General features: G+C 43.1%; 1 protein-coding gene across 3 annotated transcripts in view; it reads right to left on the bottom strand.

The window, feature by feature from the left end:
• The window catches only part of HHIPL1 (HHIP like 1), a 68,760-nt gene that overhangs the window by 16,528 nt on the left and 35,456 nt on the right, over positions 1–16,776 (bottom strand). For 2 of the 3 annotated variants that reach the window (XM_039537907.1, XM_039537906.1), the window contains exon 4: positions 2,436–3,082. In XM_039537907.1, the coding sequence (XP_039393841.1) occupies positions 2,436–3,082 (647 nt within the window). Of the gene's footprint in view, positions 1–2,435; positions 3,083–7,417; positions 7,823–16,776 lie in introns of those variants that run through there. The other variant, XM_039537905.1, reaches the window with a different exon arrangement.

Consider the following 16,776-nt stretch of genomic DNA (forward strand, 5'->3'; position numbering starts at 1 on the left):
GAACTGAGTTATTAATAAACCTGAAGGCAAACAGAATATATAAATTCTGCTGATGGAACCCCACGCAGGGTTACAGGCCTGACTATCCATCTCTGGACAATACTCACACTGAAGTCAATGGAAGCCTTGCCAAAGTAAGGACAGCAGGACCAGGCTTTGCTTTTTTCAGGTTGCAGCACGAATCTATTTGTGTAATGAACATTGTAGTAGTTATGGAAGAGGTTACAAACTTAGAGCCTGATGGGCCTTCATTCAACAGGACAGCACGAGAGTAAACGTTTGCAGGTTTAGGCCTGATTCATTTCTCAAGGCTCTTCTCCTGTCCACATCTAAATTCCTTTTAAAAACTCACTTCTGCATTCTGCCTATAGGGAACTAAGTTGACGTATATAAACTGTTGTTCCTCTTCCCCTAGCCTCTGTCTGTCACTAGATTGTGACTGCTTTGGAGCAAGGATCCTCATTTTTGGAAATTTGGAAAGTACCTAACACACTGTGGGTGCTAGCCTGACCTCCTGAGGTCCCTTCCAACCCTGATAGTCTATGATTCTGTATTAAAATAAATAATATTCAGTGCTCTCATAAAACTGTAATTTTCTGGACCTACACCAGATTATAAAAACTTTATAAACCAGTCCTACTTTGTCCTACATGCAAAACTTCAATTATCTTTGCACTGTAGGTGCAGATCAACAGCAGAATTAGATTAGCTAACTCAGAATCCGTAAAACATTTTAAATAAGAAAAATATAGTGATGCTTAAAAATAGTGCAGTTAATATGTTTGGCCTGTGCCTTAATTCCGTACATTAAGCAATGAAACACCAACATTTATGAAACCAAAACCTTACACTGACTTTAATGATGCCTTGTTTTAGAAGAACAGGATGCTCCAATTCACTGTAATGCAAACTTTTAAAACGTATAAGATTATTACATGCAAAACATATTCTTTTTAAATAATACTGTATGCATTTCACACATTTCATAACTTATTGTGCATATTTTGGTTTGGCATATATAGTAATTAGAGTTATCTTATATAGTGTCTCATACAAATGTATCTCAGGATGTTGCATAATTATTACACATTTCTATCTAGCTACGTATTTATAGGGTCCCCCATTACCATGGTATCTCAGCACCTCATAATATTTAATTAATTTATCCTCACAACACCCTGTGAGGTAGAAATGTGGTATTAATTCCTATTTTACAGATGGGAAACTGAGGCACAGAGAGGCTAAGTGATCTGTCCAAGGTCACACAGGAAGTCGGTGGCAGAGCAGAGACTTGAAATGAGCTCTCCCAAGCCCTAATCTAGTACCCATGAACCATCCTTTCTCTGAATGTTGTGCCTATAAGAGTAATAAATAATAACAGATACTATAGCTGCAGAATTATACAACACTTCAGGGTAGCTGAAGATACTGACAAGCACTGAGAAGAGATTTTAGGAGGACATTTTAAAAGAGATGGATAGTCAAAACAGATACAGACAAAACAGAGATATAGAGAGGCTGTCTATGAGGGCACTAGCACAGGAGAAAGCCCTTTCATATCAATGTGTGTGAGATTGTGGGGAGGGAAGGAAAGGAAGTGTATGACAGATGAGCATATGAAGTGGCAAGTAAGGTGGTTTTCAGAGCTTCTGCTTTAAGAGTGATGAATTAAATTATTATTTTCTAGTAACTTTAAATGTGCTGAGTTGATGAGCCCAAAATGTGCTCATAACAGTGTGATTATAGGAAGAGCAAGGCAAATTCAAATAAATGCAACTGTATTTATTTCATTCCAAAATATACACATTTATTTGAATGCACACACCATAGGAATGCACCATCACTCAGCTAAGTATACTGGGTCAAATTAATCTTTGGTGTAACATCGCTGACTTCATTTATATTGACTTCAGTGACATTCCAGTAGGGATGAATTTGACTCACACAGTGCAAAAGTATACTTGAATGTGCGGTCAAGGTTTCTCTCTCTCCTTTTTCTTTCTTATGCAGTAGTCAAACCAAGGAAATTAAATGCAAAAAACTTTAAGAAACATTACAGTTAAATCTTTAGATGTTGAACAGTTAGGAAAGTCAAATGTTTTATTCCAGGGCAACTGTAATTCATCCACATTGAACATGTATCTTTTATACCTAAATACATACCTGTGCAAAATGCAGCAGGTACAATTACTCTTGGGGGAAGGGTTTTGAATTTTCTGATCTTTGTATATTAAAATAAAATCTTAATTATGAATTAATGTCCTTTTTCCCCTTTAAAGTTACAGCATAAATAGACTTACTTCATATAAAATTAGAATGAAAGAGCAATATTAAGCCAAATTAATCTTATTTATTATGTTAGCAGGCCTTTAAAAATGCATGAATTTTTCTTTGAAATCTTAAATAAATTTGACAGATAAATGTGCATACAATACCTTTCAGAACTATGGTCCAAAGTATTCATGTCATCAGGAGAAATTCTGAACTCACTTATTCGGATTCTCTCTTCAAAATGAACTTCAACTGAATAGTAGACATACACTTTACCATTAAATTTGAATTTAGGATGGAAGACAATACCTAGAAAACCTCTCTCGTCTCCTTCCCAAGGTGAGGTAAGTACGGCTTCACTGATGTTCAGAAATGGCTTTTCCAGCCTTGACCGATCTGGGAGGTAGGTCCAAACTAAACCAACTTGTTCGGCAATGAAAAATCTGTGAGTTCCATCATTTGCATGCACCATAGCAACAGGATTCCGCAGACCATTAGCTACCTCTAATAGGCACAACTGGAGACAGCCCTCTGAGTCGGCAGTCACTAACCCAAGGTTTTGATTAAGATTCTGATTTACCAGCAGGCGAGGGAAACAATAGTCCACATCATCAAGTGACAAATAGCGGCAGAACTTTGCCATATTGTTTTCCAGGGCTAATAATTCTTTGTCCGTAGAGAGATAGCGAAACATGGACCTGCATTTTTGCCACATCTGCTCACAGTATTCTTGGCAAAGTCCTGCCACTGTCCGCAAGGGAGTGGAAGGATCCTCAGCATCATACAAGTGAGCAGCATAGGGGGAGCATTCCTACAGAAAGAGAGGAAACCTCAGTCACTTCACAATGTGGCTGAAAAAATGTCACCAAAATACGAAAATTTACCTTATCACAACAACATGCATGTGACTCACTATGCAAATATATTTACATATATAAAGATCTCAGACCTCTGAAAATGATTCATCCCAACAATTGAGGTAATAACCTTAAATAGAGATGGTGGGAGCCAGGTTTCAATGAGAGTTCTCAAATGTGGATTCAGGTATTCAAGCCTGAGTGCCAACACATAAAAACTGGACCCAGGCTCATGGGTATGCTTAGTGTACATCACGCCCATGTCCTAACAGAGGAAAAGTGAAGTTTTGTGTTACAGGCTCTATTATCCAAAGATAGAGAGTCACCATTGCTTTACTCCAGCTTAATGCTGGAGCACCTGCATTGAAATCATGGAGTTACATCTGTAACTATAAAACTAGACCAAACACTGAAGAATCAGGTCTCAAAATTTCCACATTGAAAGAAGTAGCAACTGAGCCATAGCTTTCTGTAGCTTCCATTCCTCTTCAACTGATAAAGGCATGCACTGCTGTGCCAGCAACAGAGTGAGGGCCACAGGTCTGTGAGCACAAACTACATTTGATTACCCAACTACCTAACTAGCAAATGCAAATGCACCTTGAGACCGTTAAACTAGATTGTAAACATTTAGGGTAGAGACTATTCATGCTATGAGTAGGACCCTACCAAATTCACGGCCTTGAAAAACATATCACGGTCTGTGAAATCTGGTCTCCCCCCCTGAAATCTGGTCTTTTGTGTGCTTTTACCCTAATCTATACAGATTTCACAGGGGAGACCAGCATTTCTCAAACTGGGGCTCCTGACCCAAAAGGGAGTTGCAGGGGGATCACAAGGTTATTTTAGGAGGGTTGCGGTATTACCATCCTCACTTCTGCACGGCTTTCAGAGCTGGGCGGCCAGAAAGCGGCAACTGTTGGCCAGGATCCAAGCTCTGAAGGCAGCATCCCACCAGCAGGAGTGCAGAAGGAAAGGTGGCAATACCACACCATGCCACTCTTACTTCTGCACTGCTGCCTTCTGAGCTGGGCGGCTGGAGAGTGGCGGCTGCTGACTGAAGACCCAGCAGTGCAGGCAGCAGCACAGAAGTAAGGGTTGCAATACCATACCAGGCCATCCTTACTTCTGTGCTGCTGCTGGCGGCGGCTCTGGCTTCAGAGCTGGGCTCCTGGCCAGCAGCTGCCGCTCTCCAGCTGCCTAGCTCTGAAGGTAGAACTGCCGCCAGCAACAGTGCAGAAGTAAGGGTAACAGTACTACAACCCCCATACAATAACCTTGCCCCCTTCAAACTCTTTTTTGGGTCAGGACCCTTGCAATTACAACATAGTGAAATTTCAGATTTAAATAGCTGAAATCATGAAATTTATGATTTTTAAAATCCTATGACTGTGAAATTGACCAAAATGGACCGTGAATTTGGTAGGGCCCCAGCTATGAGATGTTACAGTGCCCATCATGAAAGCGTTCCAATCCAGACTGGGCCCTTTGGTAGCTACCGCAACACAAATAAACAGCAGTATATGAAGATACCCTGCCTAAGAACTGAATCAAATTCATATAAGGGTTATCTGTCACAAGCACATTTTCTTGACATAGACTCATAGACTCATAGACTTTAAGGTCAGAAGGGACCATTATGATCATCTAGTCTGACCTCCTGCACAATGCAGGCCACAGAATCCCACCCATACACTTCTATAACAAACCCCTAGCCTATGTCTGAGTTATTCAAGTCCCCAAATTGCGGTTTGAAGACCTCAAGCTGCAGAGAATCCGCCAGAAAGTGACCCGTGCCCCATGCTGCAGAGGAAGGCAAAAAACCTCCAGGGCCTCTGCCAATCTATAAGTCACTTAAATCCAGAAAACTACTTGTCTCTTACAAACTGACGAAAACATCCAGTTCTCTTGGTTTTCAGGTGCTTTTTTCTTGTTAAGTAATAATATATTACTTTCCACTTCTAATACACCTTCCAGCCAAAGATATTAAAGTGCTCTATAACAATGCAATAAGCCTCAGTTGGTAAGGATTTTTATTTTCAAGTGATAGATAAGTAAATTGAGAAAAAGAGAGGATCAATGATTTATCACACATCACCAAGCAAGTCTGTGGTATAGCTGGGAAAAGAAACCAACTCTCTTGAATAAATTTGTGCTTTAATTATAGGGCCACACTTCTCCTAAGCAAAATAGGCTTAATAAAAAAACCAAAACAACAACAACAACAACATACAGTTTAGGTCATTAGTCAATGATGAAAAGAAAAAAACATCCAAGATACCTATATTTAAATTAGCTGGTAAATATACACAATAGTAATACACACAATATTTCATTTTTTTTAACAGTTCTGGCATCTCCCATAATAAAGCAAGGGACTATGTAACAGATCTGATTAGTGTGTAAAATAAGATTTCTTATTATGTCAGCCTATTCATTGTGAAATGAAGGTTATTATGCTGACTGCCCTTCAAAAGAACAGCAATTAATGTGAACAAAAGGAGATTGAATGAGACAAAACACCAAAACTGCATACACAGATTGAGTAACTGCACACCAATTCACTTATGCAAATATAAAAGTGTGCAAGGCAAAGCAGATAAGCTGGCATATTTCCTGGTGCATTTGTTGTGGCCATGACTGAAAATCTGGTCTTAAAAGTCAAACCTCAAATAAAGGACCAAACAGATATTAAACTGATAAGAACAGATACAACTTAGATAATTTTTTACCTCAAGGTTCCCAAGACACAGACAAGGTTTTCATCACAAAACAGCAAGAGAATTCCAACTTAAAGCTTATAGCATTCTTATTGGCCACACATGCATAACTCACATTGACATCAATGGAGTTCCACACACATATGGAGAAGAAAACAGACTCATATTAAATGTTGTAGTACATATGGTTCTCTGACAGGATATCTCAAACCAGGCAGTCATCTTACACTCCGTATGTACCATACACCAATATTTTAGTTTCAATACAGCAGGGCAGAGCACATCCTGCAAGAAGGGAGGGTAGCAGGGGGCAGTGTCACCTGGCAGAGCAGAGCAGGCCCTGCAGGGAGGGAGGGTAGCAGGGTGCAGTGTCACCTGTAAGCACAGGGCAGAGCAGGCCGCGCAGGGAGGGAGGGTAGCAGGGGGCAGTGTCACCTGGCAGAGCAGGACAGACCCGGCCCCGCAGGGAGGGAGGGTAGCACGGGGCAGTGTCACCTAGCAGAGCAGAGCAGGGCAGAGCAGGCCACGCAGGGAGGGAGGGTAGCAGGGTGCAGTGTCACCTGGCAGGACAGAGCACAGCAGGCCCCGCAGGGAGGGAGGGTAGCAGGGTGCAGTGTCACCTGTAAGCACAGGGCAGAGCAGGCCCCGCAGGGAGGGAGGGAGGGTAGCAGGGGGCAGTGTCACCTGGCAGAGCAGGGCAGACCCGGCCCCGCAGGGAGGGAGGGTAGCAGGGCAGACCCGGCCCCGCCGGGAGGGAGGGTAGCAGGGGCAGTGTCACCTGGCAGAGCAGGACAGACCCGGCCCCGCAGGGAGGGTAGCAGGGGCAGTGTCACCTGGCAGAGCAGGACAGACCCGGCCCCGCAGGGAGGGTAGCAGGGGCAGTGTCACCTGGCAGAGCAGGACAGACCTGGCCCCGCAGGGAGGGAGGGAGGGTAGCAGGGGCAGTGTCACCTGGCAGAGCAGGACAGACGCGGCCCCGCAGGGAGGGAGGGTAGCAGGGGGCAGTGTCACCTGGCAGAGCAGGGCAGACCCGGCCCCGCAGGGAGGGAGGGAGGGTAGCAGGGGCAGTGTCACCTGGCAGAGCAGGACAGAAGCGGCCCCGCAGGGAGGGAGGGTAGCAGGTGGCAGTGTCACCTGGCAGAGCAGGACAGACCCGGCCCCGCAGGGAGGGAGGGAGGGTAGCAGGGGCAGTGTCACCTGGCAGAGCAGGACAGACCCGGCCCCGCAGGGAGGGAGGGTAGCAGGGGCAGTGTCACCTGACAGAGCAGGGCAGACCCGGCCCCGCAGGGAGGGAGGGAGGGTAGCAGGGGGCAGTGTCACCTGGCAGAGCAGGACAGACCCGGCCCCGCAGGGAGGGAGGGTAGCAGGGGCAGTGTCACCTGACAGAGCAGGGCAGACCCGGCCCCGCAGGGAGGGAGGGAGGGTAGCAGGGGGCAGTGTCACCTGGCAGAGCAGGGCAGACCCGGCCCCGCAGGGAGGGAGGGAGGGTAGCAGGGGCAGTGTCACCTGGCAGAGCAGGGCAGACCCGGCCCCGCAGGGAGGGAGGGAGGGTAGCAGGGGCAGTGTCACCTGGCAGAGCAGGTCCTGCAGGTGGCTGGCGCAGGCGGCGTGCACTGGCTGGGCCAGGCGGCCGCTGATGCTGTAGTACCGCTCCATCAGCGCCCGGTCCTGCTCCGCGTCGCAGCAGCCGAAGTCCGAGTACTGCACGCAGAAGTCCAGCGGCTGCGGCGGCCTGAAGGGCGGCTTGAAGTCCAGGCACTGCGGGTGCGGGCGCACCTGGCCCAGCCCGGCCAGCAGCAGCAGCAGCAGCGCCAGGAGCGGGGGCCGCTGCCCCGGCCTGGCCCCCCGGGGACCCGACGCCGGCGCCGCCTTGCCATGTGCCATGCTGGGCGCTGGGCTCAGTGCGGCCCCCGCGCGCTCACACGCCGCTCCAGGGCGGGCTCGGGTTATGCAATCCCCGGGCCGCCCCTTTGGCTGCACCTTGCCCGGCCGCTCCCACCCCTCCGGCGCTGGGGGCAGCCTGGCCGCACCGGAACCCAGCGGGCCAGCAGAGGCGAGTCCCCGGCCGCCGTGGCGGGAGCTGGCGGGTCCCGCTCTCTGCTGCTAATGGTTCCTTAGGGCCGGGGGGCCCCGGAGTCAGGCTGAAGCGCCGCCCCGGCCCTGGGCAGAGCCAAGAGCAGCTGCAGGGAAGGAAGCGCATGTGGAAGAAGCAACTTTGGCGAAGAAATTCTGGGCTGCGGCTCGGCGCGGGAGGGAGGGGGGAGACTAACTCCGCAGAGCTCGGGGCTTTGAGCCGTTCACCCCCCGAGCCCATGGCGCAGGGCCGGCTTTAGGCAGTGCGGGGCCCAATTCGAACAGTTTCGAGGGCCCTGGCAGGGATGACTAAAAAAAAAACAAAAAAAACCCACATGTATAAAACATGTCGGGCTTGTACTCACTGGACAGTGCTCTGAGTCTTCGGCAGCACTTCGGCGATGGGTCCTTCACTCGCTCCAGGTCTTTGGCGGCACTGAAGGACCCGCCACTGAAGACCCAGACCAAGCGAAGGACCCGCCACTGAAGTGCCACCAAAGACCCGGAGCGCCTCCAGGTAAGTAAAAATTAAAAAGGCGCCTGTAGCCAGGGAAGGGATTCTCACTGGGCGCTGGGCCCTCTTAGGTGCGGGGCCCGATTCGGGAGAATTGGTGGAATAGGCCTAAAGCCGGCCCTGCGCATGACGACACATAAAACCCCACGGTGACATAGGTGCTGCGGTGGCACTTCAGATACTACAGCCACCGGAGGGGTGCGCCCAACGCCACCTCCACAACTGGCCATGGCTAGAATTCCTCACTCCCGCTGTCTACACCAGGGACTCAGTCAGCTTAGCTACATGGGGATTTTTCACACCCCTGTGCAACAGAGTTTTTAGTATTGTCCAGCCCAGAGACGTATTTAGGTCAACTTAACCCCCAGTGTAGACACCACTAGGTGGATGGAAGAATTCCAGCTACTGCCTCACAGAGACAAAGGGGGAGAGATAGCTCAGTGGTTTGAGCATTGGCCCCCTAAACTCAGTGTTGTGAGCTCAAGCATTGAGGGGGCCATTTAGGGATCTGGGGCAAAAATCTTTCTGATTTAGTTGGGGATTGGCCCTGCTTTGAGGAGGGGGGTTGGACTAGATGACCTCCTGAGGTCTCTTCCAACCCTGATATTCTTTGATTAACTACAGTGATGGAAAAAGCCCTTCTGTTGCTGAAGCAAGTGTCTATGCCACAGGTTGCCAACCCTCTCAGATTGGCTGGGAATCTCCTGGAATCAGCCTCAATCTCCCAGAAAATGTGGGAGATTTTAATAGGCCAAAAGTCCACTTGGTAGCGCAGTGGAGCTAAGGCAGGTTCCACGTGGCTCCCTGAAGCAGCTGGCATGTCTCTAGGCACAGGGGCAATCAGAGAGGCTCTACGTGCTGCCCCCACCCAGAGCGCTGGCTCCACAGCTCCCATTGGCTAGGAACTGCAGCCATAGTGCAGAAAAATCCACACTCCCAAGTGACGCAGTTAAGTTGATCTAAGTCCCCAGTGTAGACAGCATTAGGTCAACAGGAGAATTCTGTCAACCTAGCTACTGCCTCTTGGGGAGGTGGATTACCTAAGCAGATGGAAGAATCCCTCCTGTTAGCATAAGTTCTGTCTACACTGGAGCTGGGGAAAGTCACCTCATTCTCTGGCCGCCACAGCCCTGCGTGTCCCAAATTCCCCCCACCCCCTCTTCTCATCCCACTGCTCCCTCCCACCTACCCCCTATTCCCCCCCATGGCCACCTCTTCACCTTACACATGCATCTTCTCCAGGGTCCAGGCACCTAATTAGTGGAGCCACGCCTGTGCGGCTCCACTAATTAGATGGGTGGCCCTTCATTCTCTTGTATGTGGACCTTAGAGGGAACTATCCATGGTCCACCTGAATGGAGCTTGGACCACAGTATGAGAACTTCTGATATAGACTTTTGAAAAGTCTAGGGTGGTAGGCAATTGCCCCCCTTGCTGCATTCCACCTGGAGCTGGTGGGAATGTTTTTGCTGAAACTTTTTTTTCCAGTGAATAATGGCTTTTGGGTCAAAACAAAAAGTTTCATTTTAGTTTGAAATTTTCCATATATATTTTTCAATAAACTTTTTTCAGTTAAAATTTTTGGTTTTCAAAAGCAGGAAAAAATTGTTTTAATTGCAAAACCAAAAAAAATTTATGGGAAATCTTAAAAAGTTCTTTTTTCTGAAATTTCCCATTAAAAATAATGAGCATTTGTCAATCAACTCTACTATAGACTAAACAGAGAGAGAGAGCGCAAGAGCGAGAGCAAATTCCAAAAATGAAGGGCAGGAAAATTTTGGAAGCACTATATTTTTAAAACTCTCATGGGATTCTTCTCAATTTGATCCAAAAAATGTTCCTCTTACGTGTAATATGAGAAATTCTAGGAAGACTGGTTTGATTTTGGTATAGTTAGCAGTGGGGTTTTGAAAATTGGGCTAATAATGGGAAGCTATGTGCAACCTTCACTTTGAGGGGACTGGGGCCTTTCGTAAGAACCATTCAGAAGATATGATTTGAATAGACCATGTCCTGTTGAAATAATTATATATATGTATTTACAGTATAATGAACATTTTGGAAAAGTGATGGAAACGCTTGAGTCTGGTTCCAGCTGTACTGCAACCTGCTAACTACATACACATACAGTATAAAGATAAAAGTATTGTGTTGCTTTATATTGAAATTGATAAGAAATATAAAAATTTTAAATGGAAATTAGGGTACTTTTCTACAAAATTGCATCAGGACTGCCAAACTGATACCATAAACAGACCATTGTGAGTGCTCATCTTAATTCCAAATCTTTAATATATTTCCTTAACATTTTCTAATCTAAACTGTTGTCTAAAGTGCATAGTTGCAGCATAACTTATTTGGTCAACTATTTAAACTGGTGAAGGTGAGTTTTTTATTCTGTTAGTAATATAAAACTTCAGTCACAAAAAGAATAAATCAGTAATGTAATTTGGAAAGAAGTTATTTAGATTTATGACTTCAGCTTCATTCGGTGTAATCAGCGAAGACTCAGAGTGAACAATATATAATAATAATCAGCATTGATGTGACTTGCTTACAGGCCATGTTAAGAGTGAGACGTATTTAAAAGCAAGAAAATTCAGGATAAATGCAGCTACTGTTTTTACTGTAACTAACTTCTACATTCTTTGGTATTATAAGGTCAAACTCTGATCTGGCCTAGCTTTGTGCAGCACTAGATGCTGCTGAGATGGTGATCAAGGTGCCTTTTACACCATATGTTTGTGGCTCCCACATACAGGGACCAGCCATTGATTGATTTGGTTTGGACCCTGCCTGAAGACTGCTCTAACTTAGCATGCCTATCTGTGGTCCAAAGGGCCTTTTCAGACAGCCAGGGATAGCACCTTTGACATGCTCTTTTCCCTAATTATACTGCACCAAAGGTGAGGTTCCAGCTGTATGCTACCCAGGGATTCCCCATATGCAAGGGAATCCCAAGGTAGCTAGTTACACCAGCTTTCCAGCGGTTTTGCACCACCATTGTGGAAAAAAGATTCTGACCCATAGGGTCCAGTCTCACACTTCCCACCTATAGGCATTTGATATGTAGTACTTGGAAATATTTACTTCAGAGATTGGGTTAAGTACAATATTTAGATAGCAATTTTTGTACATCATAATATATTGTTTGTCCCCCAAGGTGCATTGTAATTTTAGCTGTTCAATACTATTATCCACATTTCAGAGTGATAAGTTAATATTAAAATCTAGAAAAACCATAAAAACAAAAGAATTTGGAGATAAGCTGCCATGCTATTTTTAACTCCCACTTTGATACCAAAATATTGGTGTATAGTGCATACGGAGTATAAGATCGCTGCTTGGTTTGAGAGACCCTGTCAGAAGACCATATGCACTACAGCGTTTAATGAGATTTTGTCCCTTCTCCATATGTGTGTAACTATTGCTAATGCCAATGAGAGCTATGCATGTGTGTGGACAACAGTAATGTGTGGTAGTCTTAACTCAGAATTCTCTTGCTGTTGTGCAGTTATGTTTGTGTTTTAAAGACAAGTTTTCATCCATGACAAACACGCCATCTCATCCATCATACCTGCAAAACCTTTTATTTGCATGTATAAATGAGTAATTAGATATGCAATTATCCAGTCCCAGGTTTTGGAAGCACAACTGATTTGCATCCATTTTTTCCATTTTGTGGTTAAAAATTGGGTTCGTGTTTCAGGTTTTAATAGCTTTTTAAAAAACACATTAGTTACTGTCGTAATGTAAATTAGTATAATAAAAACACTTAATATGCAACTAAAGGGTTGCAGTAACAAAGCTTACTGTATAGTAACAAGATTTATGACAGCACGTGGCTTATTATGGCCGCTATGCAACATACCGAACGTGTAACGAAAATGAAATGCGGTGCATAGTCAGCAGCTAATTTCCAAATGTTAAGTATTGTGGGTGTTTGTTCAGCATTGCAAAATGGCATAATCTAGATTAGGGAAGAGCTCTGTTCTGAATTATTTATTTTTAAATGAAGACATTTTGGTTTAATGGAAACGTGGTCTAATGGATAAACCACATGACTTGGAGTCAACATAGCTAGGTTTTATTGGCAGCCCTGCTGTAGCCTTGTGTGTGACTGTAACCAAGTGGCCACTTTTGAATGTGTTAAAAAAAATTACAGTTCAGTGGGCGGATGGAATATTGGCCCACATTCACAGTGCATTTACAGCGCTCAAAATTGAATGGGACCTGAATTTGCTTGGTACCTCAATGTTCACAGTGTGGCTTAGATCAAAAGAAAATGAGCGTTTCCAGTAGATATTTATCCAGTATTAGCAGCCAGACTGTAAACCCCAGCACTGGAATAGATAACAGTCAGGAATTAAATACATTGACACAAATTCTTGTGGAAGATTAAGCCCTGCCTGCTCACACTATGTCTGATCTCTCTAACCCCTGCTGTCATTTATTTCCTGAGCATTATGTTTCCTTTGTTTCTAAGGTAAGGCAATATTTATAAAAACATACAAATGAGAATGAGGCAAAGGATTAATTTTGGTCTAATGTGATTGGACAACATAGAAGTTGGTCATTTATTCCATCATACCACAGGGATCTTGTTAGATTTTAGCAGTCTACATAAACAACTGAAAAGACATAAGAAGTCCCTGAAAAGATGCTTGAAAAGTGTTGCAAAACTGCCTACAATGAACAGATTTCTTCTTCTTTAAGCATCACCCGGGGCTCGATTCAGCAACACATTTAGGCACTTAACTTTAAGCAGGAGCTGAAGTCCTGTTCACTTTAAATCAGGGTGGATTTGATTTAATCATGGATTTCTATATAAAAGTGCATTCTTGGTTGTTATAACTTAATACATATTCTTCACAACTCAGATAGATGTAGGTTTCATTTTCATGCTATACATTTTTAAATGATTTATTTTGAAAACTTTTCAGATTAGTTTTACAGCTATGTTAGAAAATGAATGATTGTTCGGTTATTTCGTTTACCAAAGGTTATTGAAGCAGATATTTATGAAGTCATTGGGAGGTGAACTATCTCCAATTCAACAGGTTAATCATTAATATTTGGAGGATTTTCTTGCCATGCTGTATTAGGAAGAGAACAGCACCAGACAGACATTTAAATAGTTTTATTTAACTAAAACAACAGTATGTATTCTGGAATTTTTCTTCAACAACATACATAATATTTTAACAAAACAAGCATATTAATTTTTTAATTTAAATATTCAATATATTTTTAAATGAGGTTTGTTTTTGTTAAAATTGTTTTGAACTAATATAGTTAAATGAAATATTTTAAAAAAATTAAATCAACTGTGTGAGAAACTTAAAATATTGGCTTCTGCAGCTAACTCAGCCATCTTCACCTTCATTTTCCTGTTTGTTTATAATCTGTAAAAGAAAACAAGCTTTCCTGCTTTTTCAGGTCCCAAACGATTTCTCAGTTTGGAATGAATTAGTCCAAAGGATGAAAATATTCTTTCTATATCTACAGAAGAAACTACTGCTGTTAAAAGTGAGATCACCACTTCAGCAGTCCAAGTGCTTAAGTGACTTCCACCAGTGTGACTTTCTTTAAAACATCATCAGCAAACATATATTCCTTGAATGGTTCAGCCTTAGCTCTGAAGTTTATTATAGTTGGCATTATGGAGGGATGATTGCTGGATGTCCATGTCATAACTGCTGAAGAAGAGGAGTTGGCTAAGGTTTGACCCTGGTACCAAGTATTGAGAATATTTACAAGAAAATGAGCTGGAGATAGTGCTTGTCCCATTCATTTTTTTAATGCTTGTAGTTTAACTCTGTTATTGCATATTTCTCTTTTTTAAGATCTCACTCAGTTCCTTCCAAATTTCAACAGCATCAGCAATAAAACAGCTATTTCCCTGCATTATGTTCAAGGCTACAGAAATGGGCTTCAGGGAACTCGGCATGTGTTCAACATTTCTCTTAAACCCAATGTTGAGAACTTGGGCTGTGACAGTGCCATCTATTTTTTCACAATTTTGTTCACAAACTGTCATCAGATTAGGCCAGTTCTTGATATAGTGCTCAAAACAGTCCACTACTGAGGTCCATCACACGTCTTGTGGGAGAGTTAGCTTGGTTCCTCCCACTTTTTTCAGAGCAGCTGCTGCAAAGTGGTTGTTGCCGAAGTATTTCGTAATTTCAACATTAGCCTTTATTTCTGGAACATGAAGTCTTTTGCTAGGAGGTGCATCAAATGAGCACTGCAATGTATGTAATTAGCTTGGGCCTCTTTTCACTCTCTTCTAAATAATTTCTTCTCATCTTGGATACATTTGCAGCATTGTCTGTGACCAAGCTGCGTACTAGACATTTGCATTTTTTCTCCCACAGTTTGTTATAGCTTTTACTGCTACTTCTTGTAAGTATTCTGCTGTGTGTACATTTCCTGATGTATCATTTCTGTAAGGAAGACATTCCCTTCTTCTGTTGTCACACAAGCACATACAACAGGATCATTGTGGATACTGCTCCACCCATCAAGATTCAGGTTAACAATTTCACCCTGTAGACCTTTTGCACACTTCTCAATTTTCTCTTTCATACGCTCTGTATATTTATATTTGCCTGCAACATCTGCTCTGTTGGGTGGACTGTATCCTGGTCTTAATGACTGAACCATGTTAATGAAGTGTGGGTTCTCAATCATATGAAAAGGAGAGTTTGTTGCATAAACAAACTGGGCAATTTTTTCATCAACTATCTCTTTTTGTAATCTGCTAGTTCTTATCACAAACTTACCTATGGTTGTTTCTGGATGATGGAGGTTTTTGTTGTTGTTTGTTTGTTTGTTTTTGCGCTACTACGGGTGATATACTGTAGCTATGTGACATGCACGATGTGACTGAAACACTATCATTGACAGATAACTCTGAAACTATAGAAAATGATGGTGATCTTGAAGGTGGATAGTCTTCAGAATCCTGTATGTTGAGGATGGATTCTCCTAAACAAAATAAGTCAATGCAATTATTTAGTTATTACCATACTGCTCATTCAGTATTACTAATTGCATTCACTGACACTCAGTACTACGTTAGAGGTGAAATTGTAAAAGGAAGATCTGCCTATTTCAGATATTTATTTTTTATCACAACTACATCTAAAATGATAATACCATAGAGTAACAACTATATTTTTTGCTCAAACATGAAAATTCAAGAATAGTCCAGAAGGAAGACAGGCAGTCCTTAAGAAAGAAGTATGAAATAAAAAAAGTTTACCAACCTGAAGATCCTGCATGTTCAGCCATGTTCCTTTCATCATCTTCAATGCAGCTTCCTCCTGAGAAGGAACACTTCTCATGATGATGTTTCATTTGGGCAACCAGGCCTTGCATTTCTTTGTTGCACTATTTGCATTTTGCATGCATGCCTGTCTTACCCACAGGTAGAGTAACTTTATTAAAATATTCCTAAACTGGTTTCCCTTCTAGTGAGAGAATGGTATGGTAGATCTCAAATCAATGAAGGCTACACTCAGAAAGACCTCAAGACTTCTTGGAATATGCTACTCAAACTGTTTCAGTTTTGTTTCTACTGCCTATCCCTCCCTTCTCACATTTATCTCCAGACTTCTTCTCCTTGTCCAGATCTATTCCACTCCCAACAATCTTCTATTCATTGAACTTTTTGAAACTTTGCACTTTTAGAGAGAGGTAGGGGATTGACTCTGTACACAAATTTGCAGAGGGACAATAGGGTTGAGGTCTGTTATTTCTCACCTCTGTATATTTATTTATTTAAAAAAATGTTTTGCTGTTAACAAGCATGTTACCTCTGGAGACACAAATCCACAGTTTGAGAACTGCAAAACTAAGCATCTCTGATGGTATCTTCTATACTGAGCACTGAGTCCCATTGAGTGGATAGAAAGATTAACCTGAATAATCTATACAGAAGCCCCTGAAATCCCATAAAATTGGGGTCCCTAATCCATGAACTATTGGAACTTGTTTACAAAACTTTTCCTAAACATTACGTGAATACATTGTCTCATACTATATAATTAGAATTTATAATCCCTATTCCATGATGAGATATCTTTTAGCTATAAGGTATCTTAATTAAAACTATCTTTAGATAGGTTTTTTCCCTCAAAAAGCATTTTATCAAAACAATCCAATAAAAAAATGATTTTTTATTTAAAAAAAAAATTGTTGATTTTTATCCACCCGGCTTTAAACACACGAGTAGTCCCACTGAAGTTAAGGAGCTGCATAAGAGCATTGTTGACTCAGGGCCTAAATGAAGAGGGTGGAATATACACTACTGACACTCTTATGGCATCTTGAATCT

This window comes from Mauremys reevesii, linkage group 4 (genome assembly GCF_016161935.1).
Source record: "Mauremys reevesii isolate NIE-2019 linkage group 4, ASM1616193v1, whole genome shotgun sequence".
Classification (NCBI taxonomy): Eukaryota; Metazoa; Chordata; order Testudines; family Geoemydidae; genus Mauremys; species Mauremys reevesii.